This window comes from Struthio camelus, chromosome 6 (genome assembly GCF_040807025.1).
Source record: "Struthio camelus isolate bStrCam1 chromosome 6, bStrCam1.hap1, whole genome shotgun sequence".
In the NCBI taxonomy this organism is placed as follows: Eukaryota; Metazoa; Chordata; class Aves; order Struthioniformes; family Struthionidae; genus Struthio; species Struthio camelus.
In genome coordinates, this window is record NC_090947.1 from 28,385,157 (window position 1) to 28,409,627 (window position 24,471).

General features: G+C 52.3%; 1 protein-coding gene across 1 annotated transcript in view; it reads right to left on the reverse strand.

Annotated features, from left to right (window-relative positions):
• Positions 1-890: 890 nt before the first annotated feature.
• Positions 891-24,471, reverse strand: part of TTLL4 (tubulin tyrosine ligase like 4) — a 31,245-nt gene continuing 7,664 nt past the window's right edge. The window contains exons 2-20 of the mRNA XM_068948900.1: positions 20,564-21,948; positions 19,204-19,316; positions 18,630-18,693; positions 17,424-17,548; positions 16,726-16,836; positions 15,621-15,697; positions 14,462-14,656; positions 14,295-14,377; positions 13,057-13,185; positions 12,248-12,370; positions 10,369-10,467; positions 9,864-9,950; positions 9,541-9,675; positions 8,685-8,822; positions 6,710-6,812; positions 5,899-6,109; positions 3,538-3,608; positions 2,731-2,813; positions 891-1,890 (exon numbers count right to left, since the gene is read on the reverse strand). Coding sequence (XP_068805001.1) covers positions 1,746-1,890; positions 2,731-2,813; positions 3,538-3,608; positions 5,899-6,109; positions 6,710-6,812; positions 8,685-8,822; positions 9,541-9,675; positions 9,864-9,950; positions 10,369-10,467; positions 12,248-12,370; positions 13,057-13,185; positions 14,295-14,377; positions 14,462-14,656; positions 15,621-15,697; positions 16,726-16,836; positions 17,424-17,548; positions 18,630-18,693; positions 19,204-19,316; positions 20,564-21,873 — 3,402 coding nt within the window. The 5' untranslated portion in view covers positions 21,874-21,948 and the 3' untranslated portion in view covers positions 891-1,745. The remainder of the gene's footprint in view (positions 1,891-2,730; positions 2,814-3,537; positions 3,609-5,898; positions 6,110-6,709; positions 6,813-8,684; positions 8,823-9,540; positions 9,676-9,863; positions 9,951-10,368; positions 10,468-12,247; positions 12,371-13,056; positions 13,186-14,294; positions 14,378-14,461; positions 14,657-15,620; positions 15,698-16,725; positions 16,837-17,423; positions 17,549-18,629; positions 18,694-19,203; positions 19,317-20,563; positions 21,949-24,471) is intronic.

Sequence of the window (24,471 nt, forward strand, 5' to 3'; positions counted from 1 at the left end):
AGAGAAGCCGAGGAGCAATGAGATTATCACCAAGGAGACTGGAGAAACACAGACCGAGTTGCAGGCACTGGGGGGCTACAAGGAGAGAAGGGCTTTCTGCAAGCCCAAGTGCCTCAGGAGCTGTACTCAGCACCTCACCTGGCACCGACCCAGAGCAACCCCTTCCCCTGAGGGGGGCTGCCCAGCCTGGGGAAGACGACATGCAGCTTTAGGGGATAAAACCTGCTGCACAGGCCAGCTGGGAGCACCTGAGAGCCTGGCATTTCCCCCTAGCGCAGGGAGGGATTTACACACCAGGGAAGAGAGAGGAGCTCTCCAAGTGCCTCTCTCAGCCCCAGGCTGAGCTCATTCATCCCCAAACCCAGGCTTTGAAGTGCAGAGGCCCAGGAGCTGGGACTAAAGCCTCCTCCAGCCGTGGGGACGCCTGCGGGAGCAGAGCACGCAGCACATACCTCTCGCAGCACTGGCTCTCATTGTGCTGCCCAAGCCTGTGCCTGCCTCAGCCCATATAGCCCTGGCAGGAGAAGGAAAAGCCCCGGATCAAGCCCAGCCTGGGGCTGAGAAACCAGTCCTGGCCAAGCTGTGCAGACCTTGGTTAAGCACCTCTGGCAGAAGCAGACTGGCACTGGGACACAAGGCAGACTCCAGAGCAAAGCTGCAACACCAGGAGCTGCTCCCTTACCTAAGGGGAGAGTCAGGCTACAGCCATGTTTACCCGAGCCCTGGGCTGGGGCGGGATGGAGGAGCCCTCACTGACTATGGGGAAGGGCTAAGAGGTGGCACAAACCTTGCCTGCACCTGAGCCTGACAGAGCATGGGGGAAGCAGAGCTGCCCTCTGTACCCAAATGCATCAGGAAAATGCAACAAGGTCAAGTCCATGAGAGCAGCGGAGAGTGCTAAACTTTAATGGAGATCTTCGAGAAACAAAGGGAAAACAGATCAGAGCCCACAACAGCAGCACCAGCCTGCGGCCCCTGTGCACACACTGCAGGATTACCCAGAAAAGCCAAGAGCCTTGAGAGGATGCCCCCTTCCTGGCAGCTGTACTGGCCCCACTACACACAGTAGGCCGCACTAGAATTTGCGGCTTCTCTTTGCAGGCAAGCAGTGGTGACGCATAAGCCTGAGGCTTTCTCCAGGCTCCGAGGCTGGGGGAGGGCAGCAGGGAAGGATCTTGGCACAGGCTTTCTGAAAAGATAAAACAGGTCAGTTAAAAGTCTCAAACCCCACTCCTCCCAGAGGAGCTGAGCAGTGGCAGGGGAACTGGGGTAGCTTTTTTCTCCTGGGGCTACCGGTCTCTCCCCTGGGGCCAGGCTGCACTGAGGCCAGAGAAGATTCAGCTCTGCTGGGCTCCTAGCAGCTAAGGACTAGTGCAGGGTGACACAGGCAAGCAAGGGCTCAGCCCATGCTGGTTGCAAAAGGGAAGGCCGGGCTGACTCCAAGCTCAGCCAGCTCCCACGCAGCAGAGAAGCTGCCACCACATCAGGCTTTAACAAAAGCCTAAGACAAAGGCCAGACAAATCAGACTTCCCCAGGCTTTGCCATTTGGAGATTTCTTTTGTTTTAAAAATCTGAAGCTGAACAGCTCTCCCCTTTGCCTAGTAAAACATCCCTCTCTAAAAACATCCCACAAGCAAGTGGGCAGTGCAAGGGGCTCCCACAGTCCTTGGTCTCTGGAGCCAGCTCCTCTCTCTTCCTTTGAGGTAGGTTCAGGTGTCCCCAAGGAGGGACAGTGGCTGCCTAATCACATCACCAGGGTAGTGTCTGAGAGGCAGCCAGCAGGTTTCTGGCCAGCTCCACCAGTGCACTTGTTGAGAGGTAAACTTTGTGTAGGGCTGGGCTCCAGGCTTCTTGCGGGGTCCTCATCTTCTCTTGAAGGGAGGAGTTTGCTGCAAGAGAAAGGAGACCCCATGCTGCTTAGGAACAATGAAAAAGGATCAAAGGGGGCTTGGTAGAACACTCGTCTGTGATACCATCACATATAGCCTCAGAAAACAAGGCTGCCGGGCTCCCCTACTCCATCCCTCTCCCAGGCAGCACCAATCACCCCAACAGACACCCAAGACAGTGGAGAGGACATTAGGGCAAGAGTTGGCTGCACATAAAGCCAACTGCATACTGTCCCAGGCACAAGGGCAGGGATCCCTGTCCCTTTAACACCAGACACCAGTGGTGTGCCTGTCCCACTGGCCCAGACAGCTGCCTGCACAGAGATGGAGGACGGGGGTTCATCCGAGTGAACCAGCAGTGCCTATTTTGCAGTCCAGCTTTGCTCAGGGAAGCTGGCACAGTGTAGCAGCCCAGGAGGCCTCCCAGTGAGGGAGGCTCTCCCAGCCCCACGTTGGGGGACAGACCTCATGAGAGCCTCCACTCACTGCTGGCCATGCCAGAGCCCACAGAGGTGGTACAAGTCCCCCTGGGGAACATCTCTTCTCCGTGTCCTCCCCACGACAGCTGCTCTCCAAACATCACCCAGCCCAGCCATTTTCCCCTCGAGCCTCACTGCCATCAGAGCTGGACACACAGTGCCATGGAGACATGTCCAGTCCTGTAGACACTTCATCAACCCTACCACTTGGCTATACAGAAAGCCAAGGCTGACCCCATAAGCCAACCTGTTCCTCTCCTCCTAAACAAAGCTGCTTTCCTTGGTGCCCATTCTCTCTCATAACACCAGTCCTAAAGTTACACTGCAAACATCACACATATCACAGCCAGTGCAAACTCACCCCAGTCTGCCCAGTTCCAGTTTGCTGAAACCATTTGATTGAATGTTGCTTTTCTGGAGGAAGAAAGACTTTGGCAATGACCACTGCAGGAGGAGATAAAGACAATCAAGCGGCTACCCAGGTTGCTGATATATGGCAAAATTCCTCGCCCTGCTGTGCTCCAAGCAGGCTGGGCTCTGCTATAGGCTGCCCTAGTGCTTTTGAGTTTAAACTGCCCTCACACCGCCATGCATCATCACTGCCACCAGTCTGTTCCCAGAATAGCAAACAGAGCAGTCTTTGCACTCTGCTTAATGAGTCCCCCTGTTGCATGCATCTTGAGGTCAAAAGAGTGGGTTTCTTTCACTGCATGAGCCTGTTTTAAGGCACAGGAGTGACAGAAAGATTGTTCTCTCAGAGGGAAACATAGGGCTGACAAGATGCCAAATATCTGGGGCTGTGCCCAGCGCACCCAAGGATATTCAGATGCAAACGATTTGCAGATCTAATTTATCGAGTGGACTTCGCATTAGAGGAAGATAAAGAAGTGTGGGTTTTCCCAGATTCTTGGAGGCCCTGGCACATAGGGAAGAACAGCACAAACATAGGTAGGGCAGGAGTGACAGGAAATGAAACAAGCACAAAAACACATCTGAATCACAGCAACCCAGAGAGCTACAGGCCCTCCCTGCCTGCCCTCGAGCCAGGAACCTCCAGGGCAGAAAGGCATCCGAAACAGGAAGCTTGTGCTTCCTGCCCCCCCACCTTAACAGACTTCAGAGCAGGCAAAGAACCACCTCTCTCTAGCTCACCCACAGCCAAACTCACCATCTGGGCCAAATCTGTCCCTCCCCCAGTGTGGTAGCCTTTGACACACCAGTTCCTCAATAGCTCCAGACCTGGAAAGTGAGGAAACAGACAAGAAACAAGAATGAAGGACAAAATCTGAGGAGAGCCGAGTCCTCCCAGCCTGGGGCACACAAAAACATTGCACAGGAGGGAACCGACTGGGCGGCATGTGCTATGTCGTAACTACTTGAACACGTGGCCTGGGACCCAGAAAACACAGGGTAAATTAAGGGCATTCACCTTTTGTACGAGCAAACACTACTGAGCGTCAGCACGTGGTCTGCTGTGGTGCCTGTCTGGCTCCCAAAGAGCCAGCCACACTGTGCAGCAGGCTCAGCTACACAGGGAAACTGGGGCAACACAGGATTTGCCAGTTTAGACCAGACTGGCCGTCCCTCTGAGCTCGATGGCTGCCAACAGCAGCACTGATTTGGGCTGCACTGGAGGAATTTTCTACAACGCAAATGTAGAGCAGCTTCACTGTCATCGGCCTCTTTCCTAGAGGACAGCACCTCCGGTACCCTCCCCTCCCTGCACTTACGAACTGCAGCATCTCAGTACGCTCTCTCCTCCCTGCACTTGATCCATCCAGGCCACGTGAACATGCACAGGTCTCAATATGGCCTGGGCAGTCTGGGCTGAGACCTGGTCTCCGTTCCTAGCAAAGGGTAAGGTTGGCACAGATCGACTTTACTGACAGTGCACACAGATGCCCAGGTTGCACGGCTGAAGGGATTGTCCCTCAAGACTGTCTCTGCACACAAGATGCGCTGCTCCAGAGCACGTGGAGGTCACCTTGAGGCATAGCCATCTGTCTAGCCGCACCGAACAGGATCCGTTTCCTCCAAGGCCCCTTCTGCCTCCTGCTAGCTGCCTCCAGTACAACCAAGCTCCCTGCCATCTACTAACTGGAAGATCTTGAGAAACACAGGACTGCTGTTTTCCCTTTTTCTTTTCCAAGATCCTTTTAAAGCCACAGCACAAGCTAAGTTGCCTTGAGATTTAAGAACCAGCCAGGAACTTGATGCTGTCCAGCTGGGGTTACCGTGGTTTTGCTATACGATACCAACCCTGGCTATAGGGGGAATCCTTGTTGTTCAGTTAAACTTCCTTTTCGACCTTTCAGCAAGCCCAGGACCTTGGAAAAAAAACCACATCTTGGGGGCTGAGTGGAGCAGGGCAGCCCTACCCCAGCTCTATGCATCAGACAGTGTTTTGCACCTTGCTAGCCAGGGAGAAATGACGACTATATGGAACATGTGAATGGAAAGCAGACAGAGGAAGACTGGGCTTTATTCAGAGGTGAAAAGCAGCAGCAGGATGGAGCAACTCTGCTTTCCAGGCTACAGCACTGAACCAGGTTCCCAGCTTTAGCAGCAAAGCTCAGGGCAGCACTTTAATGAAGATAAGCTCTTTCCTCCAGCTGACAGGAGAGGATCCAGCAAAGGTATTAGCGAGATGAAGGACAGACACATACTGACAGTGCAGCTGGAGAGGGCCATGAGGTTACTATCTCTCTGTGAGATACGGTTACTGACCCCTTTCATATTTGCTTAAGCACCAGTGAGAAGTGACAGAAGCGTTTTTTCACTCTGCTTTAAAGTCAGGCTAGGAGTACCCACACGGCTGGCTCAGAAGAGAGCCAGCACCTTCAGAAACCTTTCCATCTAGATCAGATGTGTGACAGAGAGCCCTAACCTACAGTCTCCTTCTTTTCAGGTTCTCTTATACCTCACACGAGGCTTCTGCTAGCTCTTTCTCCCAAAATAGCCTCTCCAGCTGCCCCAATAGAGACAATCCTGAGCAAGAAGGAATTATTCTGGCCCAGCTAAGCCTCATTAAAGGACTGTTCTTACTGAATCAGAGCTGTCCAGGAGAGGTGGAAGCAACAGTTAAATTTCTGCTGCTTAGGAAAAACTCCCCTTTCTCCTTTGTGCACACAGACACGTTTTCATAGACTAGAAAGCAGCAGGAGACCAGGCAACAGGCCCAATTTCCCTTTACAAAACACCTTTAAGGAACAAAGCCAATGACTCCAGCATTTTCTCCCTTTAAAGAGGGCAGAGGGACACAATAAGGGCCAGATTTACAGGTTCAAGGCAGAACTCAGCCTGCTTCAGGTAGGGACCAGGAAAGTCTGGAACACCGGCAAGTGCTGGGTATACCAGGGCAGTCAGCACCTGTGATCAACTCAGAACAAGCTTTGCCTCACGTCTGAAGCAGTTTGGGAGCAGAACACGTTTCCTAAAGCTAGCGTAGTTCAGCACAGTTCACAAGTCTCCCATGACTGCAGGCAGGCAGCCAGTCTAACTCAGGTAACCATGCCAGGCTTTCAGTTACCTTTGTGTTTATTCAAGTAGTATTTGAGCTCCCACTGGGTCGCCAGAATGTTGAAGTAACGAGGCTGCTCAAAGAAGCGCAGGTAGCGCATGGAGATGTGGGTGGGGAACACCCGCTCAAACTGCCCGCGCCGAGAATACTCGTCTTCTATCTCCACCAGGATGCGAACATCATCTGGGGTCAGGAAGTCCAGGACAGAAGAATAAAAATCCTGCAGACAAGAGCAGCCCAGGGTCAAAAGAAGTGAACTATACTTTGCCAGTCCCCCTTCGCACCTCCTAAATCTCCAGACCCTTTCAGGCAGAAATCTTTGTGTGCCTGGGACCTCTGGGACACAGACAACTTAGGGAGAATAAAGAAATCTAGGCTCAGTGGTGACATCCAGGCTGCACAGAGCTGAGGGGATCCCCAGCTCTGCAGCCCTACCTCTTACAGGCACCGTCAGCTTGCACGCAAGACAAGCGTCCCTGCTACCTTGCACAGGGTCAGCAGGTAAATGCTATGAGAGTTGTGCAGCATCATATAGAGAAACAGGTGGCGCTCAGACCCCGTTTGGGGAATAACGGGTAACACGCCCCTCAGCCTAGGTCTAATTCAATGCAAAGAGAAGCCAGAGCAGCAGCGGTTTAAGCAAACCTGTCTTATTTCTGACCATGTGTCTTGTGACTCACTGGAGCCCAAATGGTCCCCATCATCTGGCTGTCCCCAAAGTGGGGCACAATCTGGAAAGGAGCAAGGAATATACATGTGGGACCAGCTGGGACAGTGGCTTGGCAGGGTGATGCAAGTATCAGAGGAGATGGTATCATACCTGGTCAGGTACCTTCTGTGTCAAGTAATATGCTCTCTTCATCTTCTCTGCTGTGAAAAGCTCAGAGGCTGGCTTGGGCTTCTGCTTCACAGCACTGACCAGACTGAGGACATAAGAAGAGCCAATAGAGTATTTACTCAGACAAGGCAGAGTCCCACCTTGGCAGGGCCATTCCCAGCAACTTCTGGGTGAGCACTGACACCCTCAGGAAGATGCTGGGGGAACAGAACATTTTCTCCACGGATTTTGTTAAGTCTGAGGTCAGCGAAGCATCCGCAGCCTTGTGCCTCAGCACAGGATCCAGGGAGGATGCAGACAGGGGAAAAGACAGGGCCCTATCAGCCCCTCACTAAAGCACTACAACATTCCTTCATCCAAAAGGTGAAGGATCACCTCGTACCCAGGTAGGGGACAGAAAGGCCAAAGATGCACCATGAACTGATATGGAGCACTTGAAGCTTGGCAGGATCTCAGGTTTACATCTCCCCTGGAACACAGCTTTCTAACCTTAAATACAGGCCTCAATTCAGTACTACAAAGGAGAGATCTGCTGGATCAAAAATTTCCTCTTGCCACATCCAAGAACTCACATTCAGCTCCAGCTCCGCATGCCATGGAAAATTCTGGCCTTTCATAAGATCTGACCAGCAACTATCTAAACTATTCTAAGCACTCAACTGAACCATTCTGGGATGCCAGAGTCTGGGAGATACTTGTCCAATACCTTTTAACACTTGTATCCATACAAGTTGTTTAGCTTATGTGATAATAGTAGTGTACAGATCAAAACAGTGAAAGCAGATCCCCAAGACTGAGCTGCATGGTGCTCTAGAAGGACACCAAAATCTACTAGAATTACACCCGTATGCAAAAAAATAAATTAAAAAAAATCCCTTCAGAGTCTTCATATCCTTCCTAGGACAGGAGATACAGTTAAGTACGCTTGTCCTGGATACAGGAACGCCAGTAACGTATGATCTGAACCATGTTAAGGACCTGATTAATCCCCAGCAGGTCCCTACTAGGACACCTGCCCTTCAGCACCTCTGTCGCAAGCTGCAAACAAGCGTGTGATCAAAGCGCCGCAGATGAGCTGGCGAGAACTCCCTGAGCTGGAACAGGCCCGCGCTTGAGGCTTCTCCCTTTGCTGAGGGCACTGGGCAGGCACATGGCGAGAATCCCATCTGCCTACATGTCCATATGTCACCACGTGCTGATGCTCACCTCAACAAGCAGCCCATTTAGCGAGCCACAGTCAGCAGCCACCCTACTGCAAGGAAAGGAACTGTTTCTCACCCCCCGCCTCCCCCCCAACACACTGCTGTCAGTTCTGAAACCAGTAACAGCCCAAGCTGTGAATACAGAAACACAGAAGCAACGGGGACCTTCCAGCAGTGCCTGGGTGGACAGTGCTCAGGAGCGAGTCTCATGCAAGAAAGTCACGTTTGCTGCAAGTCAGACTTTACACACCCATACCCGTGGGTCTACAGCCTCTGGCACCCACAGTCCTGCCTAAGGAACAAGGACCTCCGTCCTTTGCAAAATAACAGCGGCTCAACTTGCTCAAGAAGGCAGCCCTGGGGGATGGGATAAGTGGATTCAGCCCCAATACAGCCAGCCCTCTGACCAGACAGAGACACAGTGCAGCTCAGCATCATATTAGTTCTGGCAGGGGGAAGGAGGAGAAGGCATGACATAAATAACTGCAGAGCAAGCACAAATGGCATTGGCCTCTCTTCCAATTATGGACTCACAGATCTGGCACAATCCTCCTACCTTGAAGAGACTGCAGGAACCAGATACCCAGGCAATGATGCAAGCAAGTCCCTCAGACCCATAGCTAAAGTTCCAGCAATCACAGGCCCTCCGCAGCACAGAAACCAGCATTTACCGTGCTGAAAGTAACCCCCCCAAATGAAACCTCCAAAAGAAAAGCCCACCTTGCCCTGCTGCCCTGACAGAGAAGTGGGCTGACCTGGGGGTGGAGTTGCTTCCAGTTCCTGGCCTTGAGGCTACGTTGTCCATGCTGGGCAGAACGAAGCCAGCGAGGTTGAGGAGGTCCCGGATCATCTGGCCCTTGATGCTCACGTCCAGAGGGGAGTTTGAGTGAAGGCTGCAGGAGGGAAGGATCACAGTGTGCTAGAGTGGAGCAGCTGAACCCCACAGCACTGAGATCACTCCGCGGGTTAATACCAACCAGGTACAAAACTCAACGTGTCCCTCACCTCATGACAGACATTACAGCCATGAGACAGTCAGAGAAATCCTGAAATGGCTCTTTGTATGGGGCCTCCCTACAGGAAACGTTTCATTTCTCTCCCTCCTCCCAGAGGGTTACTGGAAATCAACAAATCCAGCTCCAGAGCCCTGTCTGGGATCACAGCTCTGTGTCCGCTTCATGCCCATCCACCTGCGCAGGTGGGAGAGGCTACGCTCGCATACGCTTCAGCTCCCAGCCCTGCCTGTGAAACAGACTGGTGCACAAGGCATTGGAGCCACTGATCGCTTCTGCCTACGAAAAGAAGAAATCTCTGCCATCATCCATTTGCTACATGACGCATCCCTCCTTAGTGTTCCTTTTTAATGGACTCTTCCTTCGCTTTAACTGGAATGTGCCCAATGAAGGTTTCTGAGCTGTGGAATGATGCTGCTTTTGCAGCAGGGAGGACTTTGGCTCCTGCAGTCTTCAGGAGGAGGCTTCAAAGCCCAGAGTCTTTCAGCACGTGGCGCAGGGGACATCACAGGCCAAATTCACTTTGTCATAAAAGGAAAAGCCATTATTCACCCTGCTCTGGCTCAGAGATAAGACTTCAGAGCAGGAACTGCTTTACCTGGGGGAAATGTTGACCTCTAAGATCCAGGGCTTGAGATTTTCGTCCAGCATGATATCAAACCCAAACAGCTCATGGCAACAATACGGGCGCCGCACATACATCTTCACCAGGCTGTTCACATAGGGCTCAGATCTGCAAGCCAAGGAAAAAAGCTTTTTTCCAACTGTCAGACAACAGAGGTCTGAGTGTTTACAGTACATTTCTGGCTCTGAGAGCATATGTGGCCACTTGCTGTGGGATGGGCTGAGAGGCCAATGCAAGCAGTGAGAGCTACTGCTGCATCGTATATGGATACGGTGTCAGATCCTGAGCATCCCCACCTGCAGCTGTCCGCAGCCTCTGGCTGCAGGATCCACCTCTGAACACAAAATTCTTCCAGCATCAGGGAACCCTTCCTCTCCGGTGCCCTGCCCAAGCAGAGGAGCAGGAGGCAAGCTAGGCAGAGGTGCCAGGTACTCTGCACCCTCCTAGCCTCCCCCCTTGCACTGCAGGCAGATCCAGGACATCTAAGGGCAAAGCAGCTTCTCAGCTGTTGATGCAGAAAAGGTCCCATCTCACAGAGCAAACACACACCCACAGACCATTCAGCACTGGCAGAGCAAGACAAGCCCAACACAGCTAGATCAGGCTGTCCAAAGCTCCATCTAGAGCCAGGATCTTGACTCATTTCTATTTACCCCTCGCAGCTACTGCAGCATGAGCTTAACAAACAGAACGAACGGAAGAATCTAGAGAGAAATACTGAAGCTGAGACAGGGCTGGACAGTCAGAGGTGCCAGGGTGCACGCTGCAGCTAGGCAAAGGGCAAGAGGTGCCAGGACTCACGCAATGATGGTTTTAATTACGATGTCTTTAATCTTCTCCCAGATGGCCTCACTATTAACTCCCTTCTGGGTCAGGTAACTCCAGAGTGCTTTGAGAGCCCTGGGAGAGAGAAAGCAAAGGAGAAAGTTTTGTAGCCCCTTGCTGCCTAGCACAGCACCGCTACAGGAGCAAAAACAGAGCGAGTCTTGACAAAACTCTCCCTAACAGCAAGCGAGGGTGCATCTCCCACATTTTCTGAGCGCAGCCATCCTTCTGCCAATCCCCAAGCCACTCAACTCCTGGCTGCTGCCCTCCCCATCCTGGCCCCTGACCTTGCAGAACCCAGCCACCAGAAACATAAATCTGTCCTAGACTTGTCCCAGCATTGGAGTATCAGGTCCCAAATTAGCACAAGCAGAGTAGGTCAGATTTGCTCTTCCCCCACCCTCCGTGTCCTCAGCAAACCTCCCCTTTCCGCAAGCTTTCCCCATGAGCACTGCAAAGCAGCTCAGCAGGAATCCATCAAGACTCCCATAAATCTTTTATCTAGAGCCATTTCACTGAAGTTTGGGGGAAGGCAGAGGGAGGAAAAGAAACAAAATCAGGAGAAAATGATGGTGGGGGGGAGCGTCTCTGCTCTCATAGGAGTTTCCCACACCACACCAAGTGCTGCAAGCTGCCCTGACACTGAGCCAAGGATGCTCAGATGTTGATCAAATGAGACTGTGAGACTAACAGCCAGGAATCCAAAGGTCATACTTCCTGCAAAGAAGATGGGAGTTGATTACAGCCACTCATCTTTAACGCGGGAGCAGCCAGCTTTGACTTGGCTGATGATACTGAAAATCCAGACAATCCCACCCCCATGAGATTTCAAGTGGCAGCGGACAGCAGACCCTTCCCAATGTCTCAGTGGAGGAACAGACAACTGCACAGCAAGTCCAAGCTATTGAAAGCAAGGCTACTACAGCAAACTACCTTCTGCAGCCCCCTTTGAAGTGAAGTAGTCCAGCCACAGGTCCATGAATTGAGAACTCTATCCCATACTATTTTTAAAAGAGCTCAAACACCACCACAGAATCAGGGATAAGTGCCTGAGGATTTGGGCCAGTCTGCCAACGGACAGCAGGGAACAGAACCCCTGCAAGACTGCAGCCCTCTTCTGAAGTAACTAGAAATAGCACTGTTGCTCCTCAGTGCTCTGTACCATTCACACCAACTAGCACGCAAATTCTCAGTTCTGTACCAGAACTGCCCCTTTCTCTTAGGGAAATCACGGGCAAAATGGTAAGAAGCTCCCATCTAGCCAGCTGATGTATTAGAACTGTCAATTAAAGTTCTAGTAGGTTAAACCACATTCCATCAACCCCCAACTAGGGCAAGAGAACAAATGCACACAGATGAGAGCAGAGTTTGAATCAGAGAACAATACAGGCATAGGCAGGGTGGGATGCAACCAAAATAGTAACGGACAGGATGAATTACAAGGCAGGGAGAAGCCAGAGCAGTCTCCAGGGTAAGCCACAGAAGCGGCAGCTTCCTCAAGGTGATCTGGCCTGCGGCAAGGAACACAGGGGTCAGGGTGCCTGCTGATCCATTGCAGTCATGCATGGGAGGTGCTGGTCTCCTGGCAGGTAAAGCAGGTAACTTCTGGCAGATTACCAGCAGGTAACGCTGACAGTAACAGCCACTGAGCCGGGAACATCTCTAGTGAGCCATAGGTGGAATCTAGATTCTACTGATGCTAACCTATGCAGAAGTCAATCTGCCTCCCCCTGCAGGAGCAGACAATACTGGAAGCACCTTCAGCCTTTGGACAGGAGTGCTGAAGAAGCAGCTGACTTAACAGTGACAAGAAGAGTTGCCCCTGTGCCCTGCTGAAAGCCCCTGCAGCACCTACCATTTGTGTCCCTGACAAGCAGTCTCATCCGAGTTGGACTTGTACTCTGTATTCTTCTTGTTCACACTGTAGTTGGTCAAGTGCATGAACTTGTTGCTGAGGCTCTTCATTGAGGAGGAGTACCTGGAAGAGATGAGAGGAGCACAAGCAGTCTGAGCTTGAACTGGTTGCTCTAAGGCCCACAGGGCAGGCAGAATCTCTGTTCTCATCTAGATGCTACCTCCCTTCTCGACCACCCACAAGCCTCACTGCCTTGCAGCCTTTCCCAGGGTTCCTGCAGCAAGGTGCTCCTCCACAGCCTCTATCCCCACTGGCCCAGGGCTGATGGGACAAAGTGGGAAGTGTATGCATGGAGCACATCGCCTTGGGGCAGAGGGATGAACCTCCCCTCCCCCTCATAGCAGGTCTTTAAGAAAAGACCAAAACACCAGTGAGCAAAAGTGCTGACAGAACTGCAACAGCCCCAGACAATATATTTTATTAAGTCAATGGCCAACACTGGAAGAAATATCCCAGTTTCTGGTATACCAGCATGAAGAACAGACAGCATATTTCAAGAATTGCTTTACACTGAGCTGATCTCGCTTTGGGCAAGGTGGATAAATTAAGCATCCTCTCACCTTCCTTTTCAACGCTACCACCCGAAATAGTACCTCATGTCTCCAAACTGCTTTCTCAGCAAGGAAGCTAGAGCTCCACATATGGGGTGACTGTCTCCTGCCCCAACCTAGGCTGGTAGCACAGCAACACAGGGGCCAGCACTGAGCAGCTCTCCTGCTGCCTAGCACTGCTCTCCCCTCGCAACTTACTTGCAGCTAGCAAAGCGAACCAATCCATCCTTGAACAGGTAGACCCTGAGGGGATCATAGCAAGTGACATAAACATATATCCTCAGGTCAAACTTGCTCCCGCCAATGAGGTAGGGTTTGTGCAGATACCTGCAAATGGAAGCAGGCAGCAGGAAAGCGTTACCATTTCTCTGTGCAGGAACATCTCCAGCCCCTACAGCAGAAGGCTTGGCACAAGCAGCAAATCGATTCAGAGCGCAGATGAAGCCCTTTTGTACAGTGTTTCCAAGTTAAGAGCATCACAGTCCAAATGAAAGAGACACAAGCTTTCCCATATTCGGGGAGACCCTGTGCCACGTGAACAGTATTCCTTCCTGCCCAGTCCCATGCTGAAGAGATTTTTTTCCAGGTCTGAGGCACAGAAGTTTTTCTGCATCAACAAGACTGACTACAAAACTCAGAAACATCTAAGATATGCAGTGAGCCACAAACTCCCAGATGGCCTGGTTTAGTGAGCAGAAACAGCTGGAAATATTCACCCAAATCATTTGATTACTCACCCCCCTCCCCAACCCAAAAGTAGTTCATGATTTTCCACAGGAAAAATCTTCCACTTACATGGGAAGGGGACAGAGAGAACAGACAAACCAACACAGGAACTCCCAGTCTGCCTAACACCGGGCAGTTTTTCCCTGCCCTTACAAAATGAGCTACCTCACTTTTCTGCAAAAGGGGAAGGAGATTCTGAAAATCTTATTCAGGAAGACAATAAAACCTTTGACCAATGTCCACACACATGCAGGCTCTTACTGTCCAGTTCTAATTTGGGAATTCTCAAAGACTTGTTCTTGCCCATCTCTTCCCCTGGGGCTTCTGCTTCCAGAGTGACTGCAGGCACTGGAGAAAGTTCACTTGCCTCCAAAGATACCAAAACCCAGAATAAAAAGCAGTGGGATAAGGATCAGAGCACAGCTGAAGTTGGATCATCTGCCAGACAGAAGCTGCTCCCAAAAGCCTGTGAAGCTAGCCTAAGAGCAGTTTTGTTCATGAGACCTCTAAAGTCTACGCAGAAAATAGCCGCTCTCCCCTAACTCCAGTTGCAGCTGATGGAGCCAGACCTCTGACAGCAGTGTTGTTATGCCCAGGCAATAGAGAAATTTCCAGAAGTAAATCAGATCTTGCTGCCCAGATCTGGCCAGAGAGAGATGAGCTACCAGAAGATCCCAGCCTGGCTGCCCACCCTGCTTTCTTTCACTCACCTCTGCACCAGCAGCGGTCTCCTTTTGGGGAGCTGGCTCCATTTGTGGATGACCTGGATGCCAATGCCTCTCGCTGACGCCGGCTGCGAGACACAAACAAGAGGGGAATCACATGCTCTCTCTACAGCTGCATCGGGACAGGGGACTAAACTCTGCTTTGCTCTTACTGGTTTCACAATCCATTTCTGGCGGCTTGCTCCCTCCTCCCATGCCTTCCTCAGCAGCTTTATGTCCTGGGGCAGGATGAAGGACTGGGGGAAAAAGTTAAACTCCTTCTTCCCATAGCGAGTCTGCATCTTCAACAGGTTGCGCCACAGACGGTCCTTTCTCCCAATTTGAAATGAACCAGGGAAGTGGTTTAGCTGAAAAGGAACAGAGGTCCTATGAGATCTCCCCACCTATCCCCATTTCCTTGTTCCCCCCTTGCTGCCCCACAGCCAGGACATATATCCTCTGTGAAACCACCTGCCCAGGGCAGGGTAACACTCCTCCTTGATCCTCTCTCATGAGGGCAGGACCCACCACGTCTTGAAGCTTTGCAGTGACAAACACCCACAAGGTGCCCCATGCTGGCTAGCAGCCAGCAGCTGCAGCCTGGTCACCTCTCATGGCTGATCAGCACCTGGGCGCTAACCCTCAGCCTTTCAGCTTCCTTTGGATCCAGGCTTTTGCAGTATCCTCTACCACAGTAGTTTGCCTGCTTGCTTCTAACCTGGGTGCCAGAGCTATGTCCAGCTCCATGCATCACAAATACCATGGGCAGAAAGATGCCATACTAAGACAGGGCTGGAGGCTGCTAGCTTCCAACCCTGGATGATGCCTCAAGACTATTCAGTTTGGACCATCACTTCTCCAGGATGAACGTGCATGCGCGATACATAACCAACCCCTGGACCCTCAGGTGTTCCCCAAACATGTGCCACCCCACACTTTTTGTGCCCTGAGTTACACACCCAGCCTCTGGCTCTGACTGTGCTGGTGGAGAGGGCATTCGCCCCACCTGGTCATTACTGCTCAGTTTTGCTAGAGGAAGGACTGCTTTAGGCAATGTTAACTGGATTTAGTTGAGCTCACAGGTGAACACAGCTTGACTACAGCCTCAGTCTACAAGAGTCTCCACACACAGGAGAAGCTCATGCTGCTCCTGGCTGTGCCTATCTGCCATATGCCCTCCCAGCATAGGAGTACCAGCTGCCATGCTGTGATGGGGGATGCTGCAAAGACAGCCTACGCAGCAAACACCTGGCACTGAAGAGAGGGGCATTCAAATTGTTCCCAACACGCTCCACATGTGTGCGAGCAAAGACAGCCCAAAACATTCCCTACCTTCTGGTGCTCCCTGATGGCTCGAAAGCTGGGTGATTTCATGTGGTGGCCCCAGCAGCCCAGCCAGTCATTGCTTTCTGCAGGAAAGATAGAAAAGTCTATGATCAAGACTGCTCCCCACAATACCTTCTCAGTCCAGGAGCAGCCCATTTCCTGGGGCTGGCAGAAGCATGCCAGGGATGCTTTGCAGTTAAAGCACAATGCAATCATATTAGTTACTGAAAAGATAATAAGCCAAGGGCTGTCATGGTGATCTAGTTTACCACTTGGGTGTTCGCCCTGCAAACATGAGTGGTGCAGGGGACTGAGCAGGCACAATGTCAAAAGAATGGTTTCAACCCCCAGCAATGTCAGCAGAGCACCCTTAACTCTGTTTTACAGCAGGTGAACGAAGCAGCAAGCTACACAGCTCTGCACAGGGAGGTGTAGGATTGCAGGACGTCCTAGTGCTTGTTCTGCCCTGCTCAACCTCCTATACACCTGCGCATTTCCCCCTCAAAAAAAAAAAAAAAAAAAAAAAAAAAAGACCAACTGAGCAGATACACACAGAAGCCCCGTAAGTACTGTTGCGAGGCCTCATGCCCTGATATGGACCCAAGCTCTGAAAACTCAGTGCTACCCTAGCCCCCTCTTTCACGTCTCTTTAGCAACAAGATCCCAACCCTGACAGAGCTCCCTAGCTACAGTCAGAGAGAAAGATCACTTCTCCCTCCACACTGGGTGACCACATGGACAAGGGACAGCAGTGCAGGGTTGGCACCGGGCAAATGCCAGCCTCAGAGTGGCAGCACCACCTAGAGGCACAGCCCAAATAAGCCAGAGCACAGCTCTGCTTACCCACACGCCACCCTCGTTGCCCTGGGCCGGCTCTGACAGCCCTCAGTTACAGCCTTGCTGCCGATGCCAGAGAAAAGCCAAGACAGAGACTGGGCACTGCCCTTGGGGCTTGGAGACTGCACAGAGACACGGGAACCCAGTGTCCTGCAGTGACCAGCCCATACCACTCCCGTTCTGCTCTTTGCAGGCAGCCTGCTTTCCTGCACCCATGGGCTGGAAGCAACAGAGGACACGACAAATCTCATGCTGCCAACCTCCAACAACTTACTCTTGCTGACTCTGAAGTGGGACCTGCTAATGGTTTGCTTCACTATGTTTGGTGTGACTGTGCTCATTTTCCATCGCAGCAGCTTCCTCTGCTCCCAGGGCAGCTTTTCCACTAGGGAGGCAAAGAGTCAAGGACAGAAGGAAAACAAACACAACACCCTGATGTTTCTATAGCTTCACTCATCCTGAACACATGCATGAGCATTTGTAGGCCACAGGACACAGCAGAAGCTCCAGCCAAGGATCAGGCACCAGAAACGGCACATGCATGTTCCTGCTAGAAACCTGGGACCTGCTGTCACCCAGAGCAATTCCCATGTTTTGGTACAAGAATCATGAACCACTCAGGCCTGAAGGGAAGCACAGGCCTTCAGAGGGCAGTATGTAACCCCCTTAACAGAACTGGAATGGAGAAGACTACACCACAACTGGGAGAAATCCAGGGTCTTGAACCATTCATTCACGCCCCACCCAATGCTGCTGCAAATGCTGTTCTTGGCCATACCTGTCTCTCAGAAGCCTCGCTCACGCTCCAAGCTGAGCGGCCACCATCATTTTACTCTGCCCTTTGGTTTCGCAGTGGTGCTGCATCTCATCATGGAAGGGGTGAAGGGGAGCTGTCAGCTCCTGGTTGCGCACTGGCACTGCTGTTTGCTATTTACATTTATTCCCACTGCAAGGAAACAGATCCCAGCTCACCTCTCTCATTCCGAGTACTGAAGTAGATGGTTGGAGGCACATTAGGGAATAAACTGCAGACAAGAGCTGGTTTGAGCATCTGCTCCTGAGCCTCAGCTGGTGGGGTCAGGCACTTGATGCAGTTCCTAGGAGAGAAGAAGCAATAGGCAGTTGGTTACAAGGCGAGAAGCAGAACAGGTAACAAGCACAGAGCCAGGCCCAGTGCTTAGTACCATCCCCTGGAGCACTTGCATGTACAGTCACGCAGGGGCCGCTTTATGTCCCAGCATCCAGAAACTCACATACGTGCTCAGAAACCGAAGGCAGAAAGCTGCTGCGGAGGCTTCAAGCTCAGCCCAGCCCGCACAAGAGATGTGGGAGAGTCCAGCCCTCCTCACTGCAGAAGGCATTTAGCCAAAATGCTGCTTCCCCACATCTGCCGCAGTAGATACCTTGGGAGGCTGACTAGCCAGGCCTCACCAGAAGCAGATGCTGTTCCAATTTATGCTGTCTCGGCAGGCCATGCAGCATCCTGAGATTTGACATTTGCTCATAGCAAGCCTTAACTCGCTTGGAAGATGGGTATGACACAATGGAAGGCAACAAGTTGTTGAGCAAAGAGCAAGCCCAAGGTGGCCCTGGTGTACCAATAAGACAGTTGCAAGGACCAACTCCTACTGCTGGATGGGCAAGAACAGCTCCCCCAAAGGTCCGTCAGGAGTCACAGAGGCAGGCCCCTGATGACCCCTTCACAGCCCCTCCTGACGACAAATCCTCCCCAGAGAAACCCCTTTCTAAAGGCTAAAGAAAAATCCAGGCTCCAGGACTTATTTCTAGGATGCAAAGCTGAGACACAAGACCCCGGGGGTGATCGCGATCTCTGTCCCAGGATGTCTCTACTCCAATTCATCTGCAAGGCAATGACACTGCAAGATTCCAATTTAATTCAGTAAACCTAACCCAGGGACTGGCAGTTGTAGTGAAATCGAGATCCCTGTTTTGCTGTGGTGGAGGCACCCACAGTATTTTGCAGGCTGCTGTCTGCAGAAAGAGAGGTAAGCTTTGGTTTCCAGGGGAGTAAAAAAGTTCATTTTGGTTGGGAAGCCTGATTCTTTATTCACTCCACTCCCTTGCGTGCTACAGCTGCCCTCTGTCATCGGGGATGGCAAAGATGAACAAATTTGAACAAAGATGCCAAGCTGCAGTGCACAAATTACAGCTACTAACCTGGAAATTAGAGCCACAGAGCCATTAGGCGACAGACCAGCAACAGAAGAAGCGTCCGACTCACCTGCAGGAGGGGAAAGACTCAGGTTTGGTCTCCTTGGGGAGTGAATGCATACAGTTAATTAGGGAAGAGAGGAAGACAATGTTCCTGGAGACAGACCCTTTACAGCTGCCCCAAATCCTTGATCCCGAGTCTCACCCACATCTTGGTGGCATAAGACGCAGGGCAGAGGGTGGAGTTGGCAGCACTGCACACAGAGGAGGTGGGCAAGTATCAGAGCAGGATAATAGAAAACTCTAGTCTGTTCCCCACTGGAGTCTGGATAACTCCTCCCTGTGCTGCACACAAAAGCAATTTAGCAGGAATCTCCCGGTCATCCCAAAATGATGGCAGGAACGCAAGACAGGGTGTCATTTCCAGCTTTCCCAGCAAGGCAAAAGCACTGCTGCCCCAAAGCACAGCCCCCGGAGAGTGCAGGAGGGCAGCTGTGCTCACACCTCGCTCCCAGATTTCCCTGCACTTCCCCGCCACGAGGAGGCACGGAGCACAGCCCCTCGGAGAATCAGCACTCACTGTCGTCTTCTTCCTCCTCCTGACTGCAGTTCTCACCCAAGCCATCAGGAAGTTCTTCCTCTGCACCCTCCTCGGGACGGCTCAGCTCCAGCGGCAACTGCCCAGCAGCGACACTGGGACAAAGAACATTTCACTTAGAGGCAGCGGCCACATGTTATCCCAGGCCAAAAGACTAAGAGCCCACGATGCAGCAGGTGACAGGTGAGCAGGGGAGTGACAGCACTACCCTCCCTTGTGCTGACGTACAAGCATTCGTCCCGAGCGCTAGTACGGCCCCTTGCAGTTGGTAAGATGTAGAGGACCCAGGTAAGATGCAAGAGAATATCTTACGGAGCAGCCAGAGGGAAAGAGGCACAGATCATCCTGCTGGGAGAGGGTATCTGATGGCAGCACCACAGCAGCCATCAGCTGGGGCCATGCCTCCCTCAATGCTTTCCTGGCTGGAGGAGGACATGGCCTCAGCACCTGCGCGATCACACACTGTTACTGGCAATTCTGATGTTAACTGTCAGTCACTATCCACAGATGAGCAGAAGAGTTGCCTTGTTCTGCAGCACCTTGGGGAGGTCACCTTCCCACCCTTTTGTGCTCCTCATCATTTTCTGCCTCTGCATCTCTGTTCAAAGTATGATCCTTTCCCCCTTCCCAAGGGCTAGGAAAGGAGCTGTGCCCCTGCGCAACCCAAGCCTGCTGCCTCACATCCCCCATCGTTCATCACTTCCATGTTCTTTTACACGCTAAGGTCTCACATTTCCTGCAGCTGTCATATGCCTCTGCCCAGTGGAAGCCTTGCTGGAACTGACTTGGCAGCAGGCTTCACCTGAAATACGTGTCTGTTTGCAGAGATTACCACACAGCAAGCAGGGCTCCACAAGTATGCAAGGAGTCAACTAGAAGGGTACCTCCCTTGGGGATCTGAGGTATCGGCAAGTCCTGAACGTTGCCTTCTAGCGAGACCGCAGGAACGCTAAGGTCAGAGGGGAGCTGCAGAAGGAGCAGGGAGCCTGCTCCAGGCTCCTCTCCAGAAGAGAGGAAGGGCTTCAGCGCCACCACACAGCATTTCCATGCTGCGTCAGAAAGAGCAGCCACACCAGGGAAGCTGGTGCTGAGGGAGCAGGTGGAAGGGCTTGGTGCCACCCCAAGAGCCAGTGTAAAGGTGGGAGCGGAAGGAAGGACCCCACAGCACCAGGATGCAGCAGGTGGGTTTTGCTCACGGATGCAGCCTGCGGCTGCCCTTACAGCCACCCCAGCAGTGCCTGCAGCATAGTCTCTCCCAGCTCACGACTTGCACAGACACGAAGGCCAGAGCAGGCCAACCAATCTCACATGGTCCCCCCTCTTCCCCAACTGCTCTACTTACGCAAGCTTTCCTGGAAGCACGGCCTGGGAGCATTTTCCTTCTTTCTCCAGTTGGATGGTGGATATCTGAGTTGCTACTTCAGAGACAGCAGCAAGGTGTGGAGGCTCTGCTCTCGCTGCCTGGTCTCCACTGCGCAAGGTCAATGTGTTCATAAGCCGGCAGTCAGTGCTGCGGTCGGGGGAGCCAGGGCATGAGGCTAAGAGATGAACGCTGATCCGTTTAGTGCAGACGACGGCACCACCGGTGCCTATAAGGCTCGAGTTACCATTAAGGCAATGGCTACCCATCTCCAGGTTCAGGGGGGCAATGGTTTCTTTCGGGGTGAGTTGTGCTACAACATGTTGCCCCCACCGGCTCTTCCTGTTGGGCAGGCTGCCCGTGCTCATGAGGCGAGAGCTTCTGGCTTCACGACCAAAGCTGTTGCTCACAGTAACCTGTCCAGCTAGCCTCTGCACAGTCTCTGTGAGGCTGATCTCTGGCCTCTTGTCCTTTAAGCTCTTTTCAGTATCCTCCAATGGCCAAGAGCAACGGTCTTTCCTGAGGATCACATGGCTGGGCACAGGGGTCCGGGAGGGGATGGTGGTTTGCTCCAGAACAAGGTTGCTGCTTTTCACTGCTCTGTTCACAAGGCTGCCAGCGGAGCAGTTCCCACGGTCCCCAGAGTGGGGCCAGGAGACAGCAGGAAAGCTGCAGGTGTTCTTCAGTTTCTTGACCTCTAGTGACTGCAGCAAAGGCACTTGAGTATTGCTTGGCCGTAGGAAGGAGTTGTTATTGAGCACTGGTCTACATGAGCTGGAAACCTGCTTACCTGAACCAAGGGCAGACCCTTTTGGCTCAGGCCCAGAGCGCTCCTCAGACAGTGCAGGCAACAGGCAGGGCTCCATCAGCAAGGAGGACATCACTCTTCCTGTGGCAGAGCTGGCATCCTGGGAGCTTCGGAAAGGAAACCTGTAGGGCTTGGATCTGAGGCAGCAGCGCCGATAGAGCAGAGCGCTCCCACTGAGGTCCGGGCAGAGCTGGGCCAACGGCAGGCTTGGGAGAGTGCTTTCACCAGGCTGCGTATCGCATAACGATGGCGGGTACAAGAAGCAAGAATGCTGTGGAGTGATCCCTGAGAGCAGCAGGCTGTGATCCTGGAAAGTACTCACGTGCTTCCCTTCTATATTCCAGATGGGTTTCACCTGCTGCTGAGTGAGGTGACAGGCCCGGTGCTGCAGGGCTCTCTCTGCCTGCAGGGTGCCTGACCCACGTCTGAAGCCCTTCTCTTGTTTGGGACTCGGATTATTGCGTTCTGGCCCTGCCGAGGCCATGTAGAGCCATAGCACAGGAGGCAAATGCCAGCGCAGAAGAGGAAGCCAGTTGTTTACAGAAGCATCTTTGCCAGCCTGCAACAAAGGATACAGCACGAAAAGCACTGTTATGTGGCACAGCCCGCGTGGCGAAGCTCCCAGCCCAGCAGGGGCAGAGGACTGCCCTGGGGTGGTGCAGCAAGGTCTAACAGGAAATCTTCTGTCTGTGTTGTCTTTCAGGCAGGCCCTTGCCACGGAGGCCTCAGAGTTTGGCTCCAAGCAAGACAGAGAGAGGCAGCATCCTGTCCAGCTGGAGGGCTCATAATGCCAGCAGGTCACTAATGTTGTATAGTCCTCTCCAAACAAAGGCAGTGAAGGTAAACGCAAGAAGTCAGCCACAAAACTCAGCCACCACTCAAAGGCAACAGATAGCCCCAGTCAACAGTCAGGACGGCTACTAGGAAGAAAAAGCCTGTCCAGCTGCTCCATCCCCTGAGAGGCATTCACACGTTCCCCTGCTCCCCAAACCTCACTACCCATTTGTTTGGGAAGGAAAAGCCAGTTTAGAACAAAGCTGGCTATTTCTGCAGTCAAAATACAGGCTGGCCAAGTTGCACACAGACCACATGCTGCAGCCACAACTTCAGTAGTGTGACTTTTCCTCACAGCCCAGACGTTTTGCTGGAGCGGAGCTAGCTGTGTGGAAGATGGGCATTGCCATCAGCCTCACCATCAACACCATGGGGCTTGATGGCCAGGCCCAGCTCTGCTGCTAGACAGGGAAGAGGACAAGCTGCTTTCCAGGCAGGGTGAAAAACATCTCTTTACTTAGCTCCCTGAGGGTCTCCTGGGACTGGGCCCAAGTCAGAGAAAGAGCCCGTATCTCACACGAAACCAGACGCAAGAAAGGACAACTTACAGAAGGCCTTGGGAAAAGTACTGTCTGCACAAAAGCTTTTATTTTGTAAATGAAAAGGACTGCTTGGCTGACAGCCAGGGCTGCAAAGCAGCAGTTACAAAACAGCAACCCTGGCTTCAAGGAGAGTCAGCCTGCCTGCCTGCTTCAGACCTGGCGGGTCAGCCAGAGCCCATTCACGTGGGTTTGTCTCTTCAAATTACTTCACATACTCCACTGCCAGCTCTTCTGACTCCACTACAATCTCCAAAATGCCTGTTTGTTTGTTTTCCTAAAACCTCAGATCCAAAGGTCACACAATTATGTGAGAAGCTCAGCTCTTGCTTTTAAAAGCAAGAGGTTTCTTATTTTTGTGACCCTTTAGAAAAGCTCAGCAAGAGCCGAGTGAATCTTAAACAGCTCAGGAACAGGAAGGCAAAGAGCAAAATAGCAAGTATGGCTCTTCTAACGAGAACATTCAATCGTTTATAGCACAGACTGGCAACATTGCACCTGTATTTTGTCGGAAGAGCACTCCTACAGTCTCTTGCAAGGAGCAACTGGCAGACCACAGAGCTGCACAGACAAAGGCATCCTAAATCCTCCTCAGACCAACTACTGCACCACACCTGTAAGATCCTTTTGCCTGGGGAAAGAGGAAAGAGGAAACAACCACGCGCCAGATATCTGTCTTGCTTTAATACATGCCTGGAGGGCCCCTGGACACTGCTGTGATAAGAATTCATATCCTAAGCAGGTTGAATTACTGGCTTTCTTTTGCTTTCCGCCTTTCAGCTCTCACAAGCTTGTACATTAAAAAGCAAGAGTACAAGAAAAAGGATGAGCAGAGCATCAACCACCACTTATCGTCTTCATTTTCTTGCAACACACACCTTTCCCACCTGCAAATCAAGGCTGGGCTGTAGCAGTTAAATGGTAGTTACTAGATGCCAGGGCTGCTGCACAGCACCATGACAGCGACTCGGACCCACCGCAGGGACAGACGCACACCTTGCGCAGAGATCTACCCTACAGAGACCTCCCAGCAAGCCTGAACTGCTGGGGGAACCCACAAGACCTGCTCAACCTGTGAATCAGGCCCCCAGCTTCCAGTGCGAGCTCAAATCAGGTCAGCAGCATCCCAATCAGATGCTGCCTGGGCCACTGTATGAGGTGGGAAGGTCCCACGCAGGATCCTACAGGAAGTATACGTGCACAAGGAGAGCTCCGAGTCTGCAAAGCTCTGCAAGGGGTGATGGAGGGGGTCAAGTCTGCTCCATGCTGTACCACCCCTGGCTGCACATTGCTGTGCTGCCCACTGCCTCACATGTCCAACTGCCCTTTCTCACTTCAGAAGGCTACAGGGATGTCACTGGGATCCTGTGAACCTGAGGACACTTTATTCGGCACTGCTTCTGGCCTCTCTCTGCTCTTTGTGACCCAGGGCACTGGCATAAAAAGAGAGCTTGTTGCAATCACTCTTTGAGATGCCTGGTCCTAACCTCACTCAGGGGAGGGGCTCTCTGCCCTAATTGGTATCACTGCCAGGTACAAAGCTTAGCACAGCAGCAAGTGTCAGAATCTGACCAACATCCAGCCTCATTCAGCTGCAAACCCCTCCGGTGCGTTATGGACAGAATACTCTCAGCTGTAAGTCATCTTGCACTGCTCATTAGCACTTGTACGGTCATGCCAAGCATTCCCGCAAACCTTGACGCTCCCAA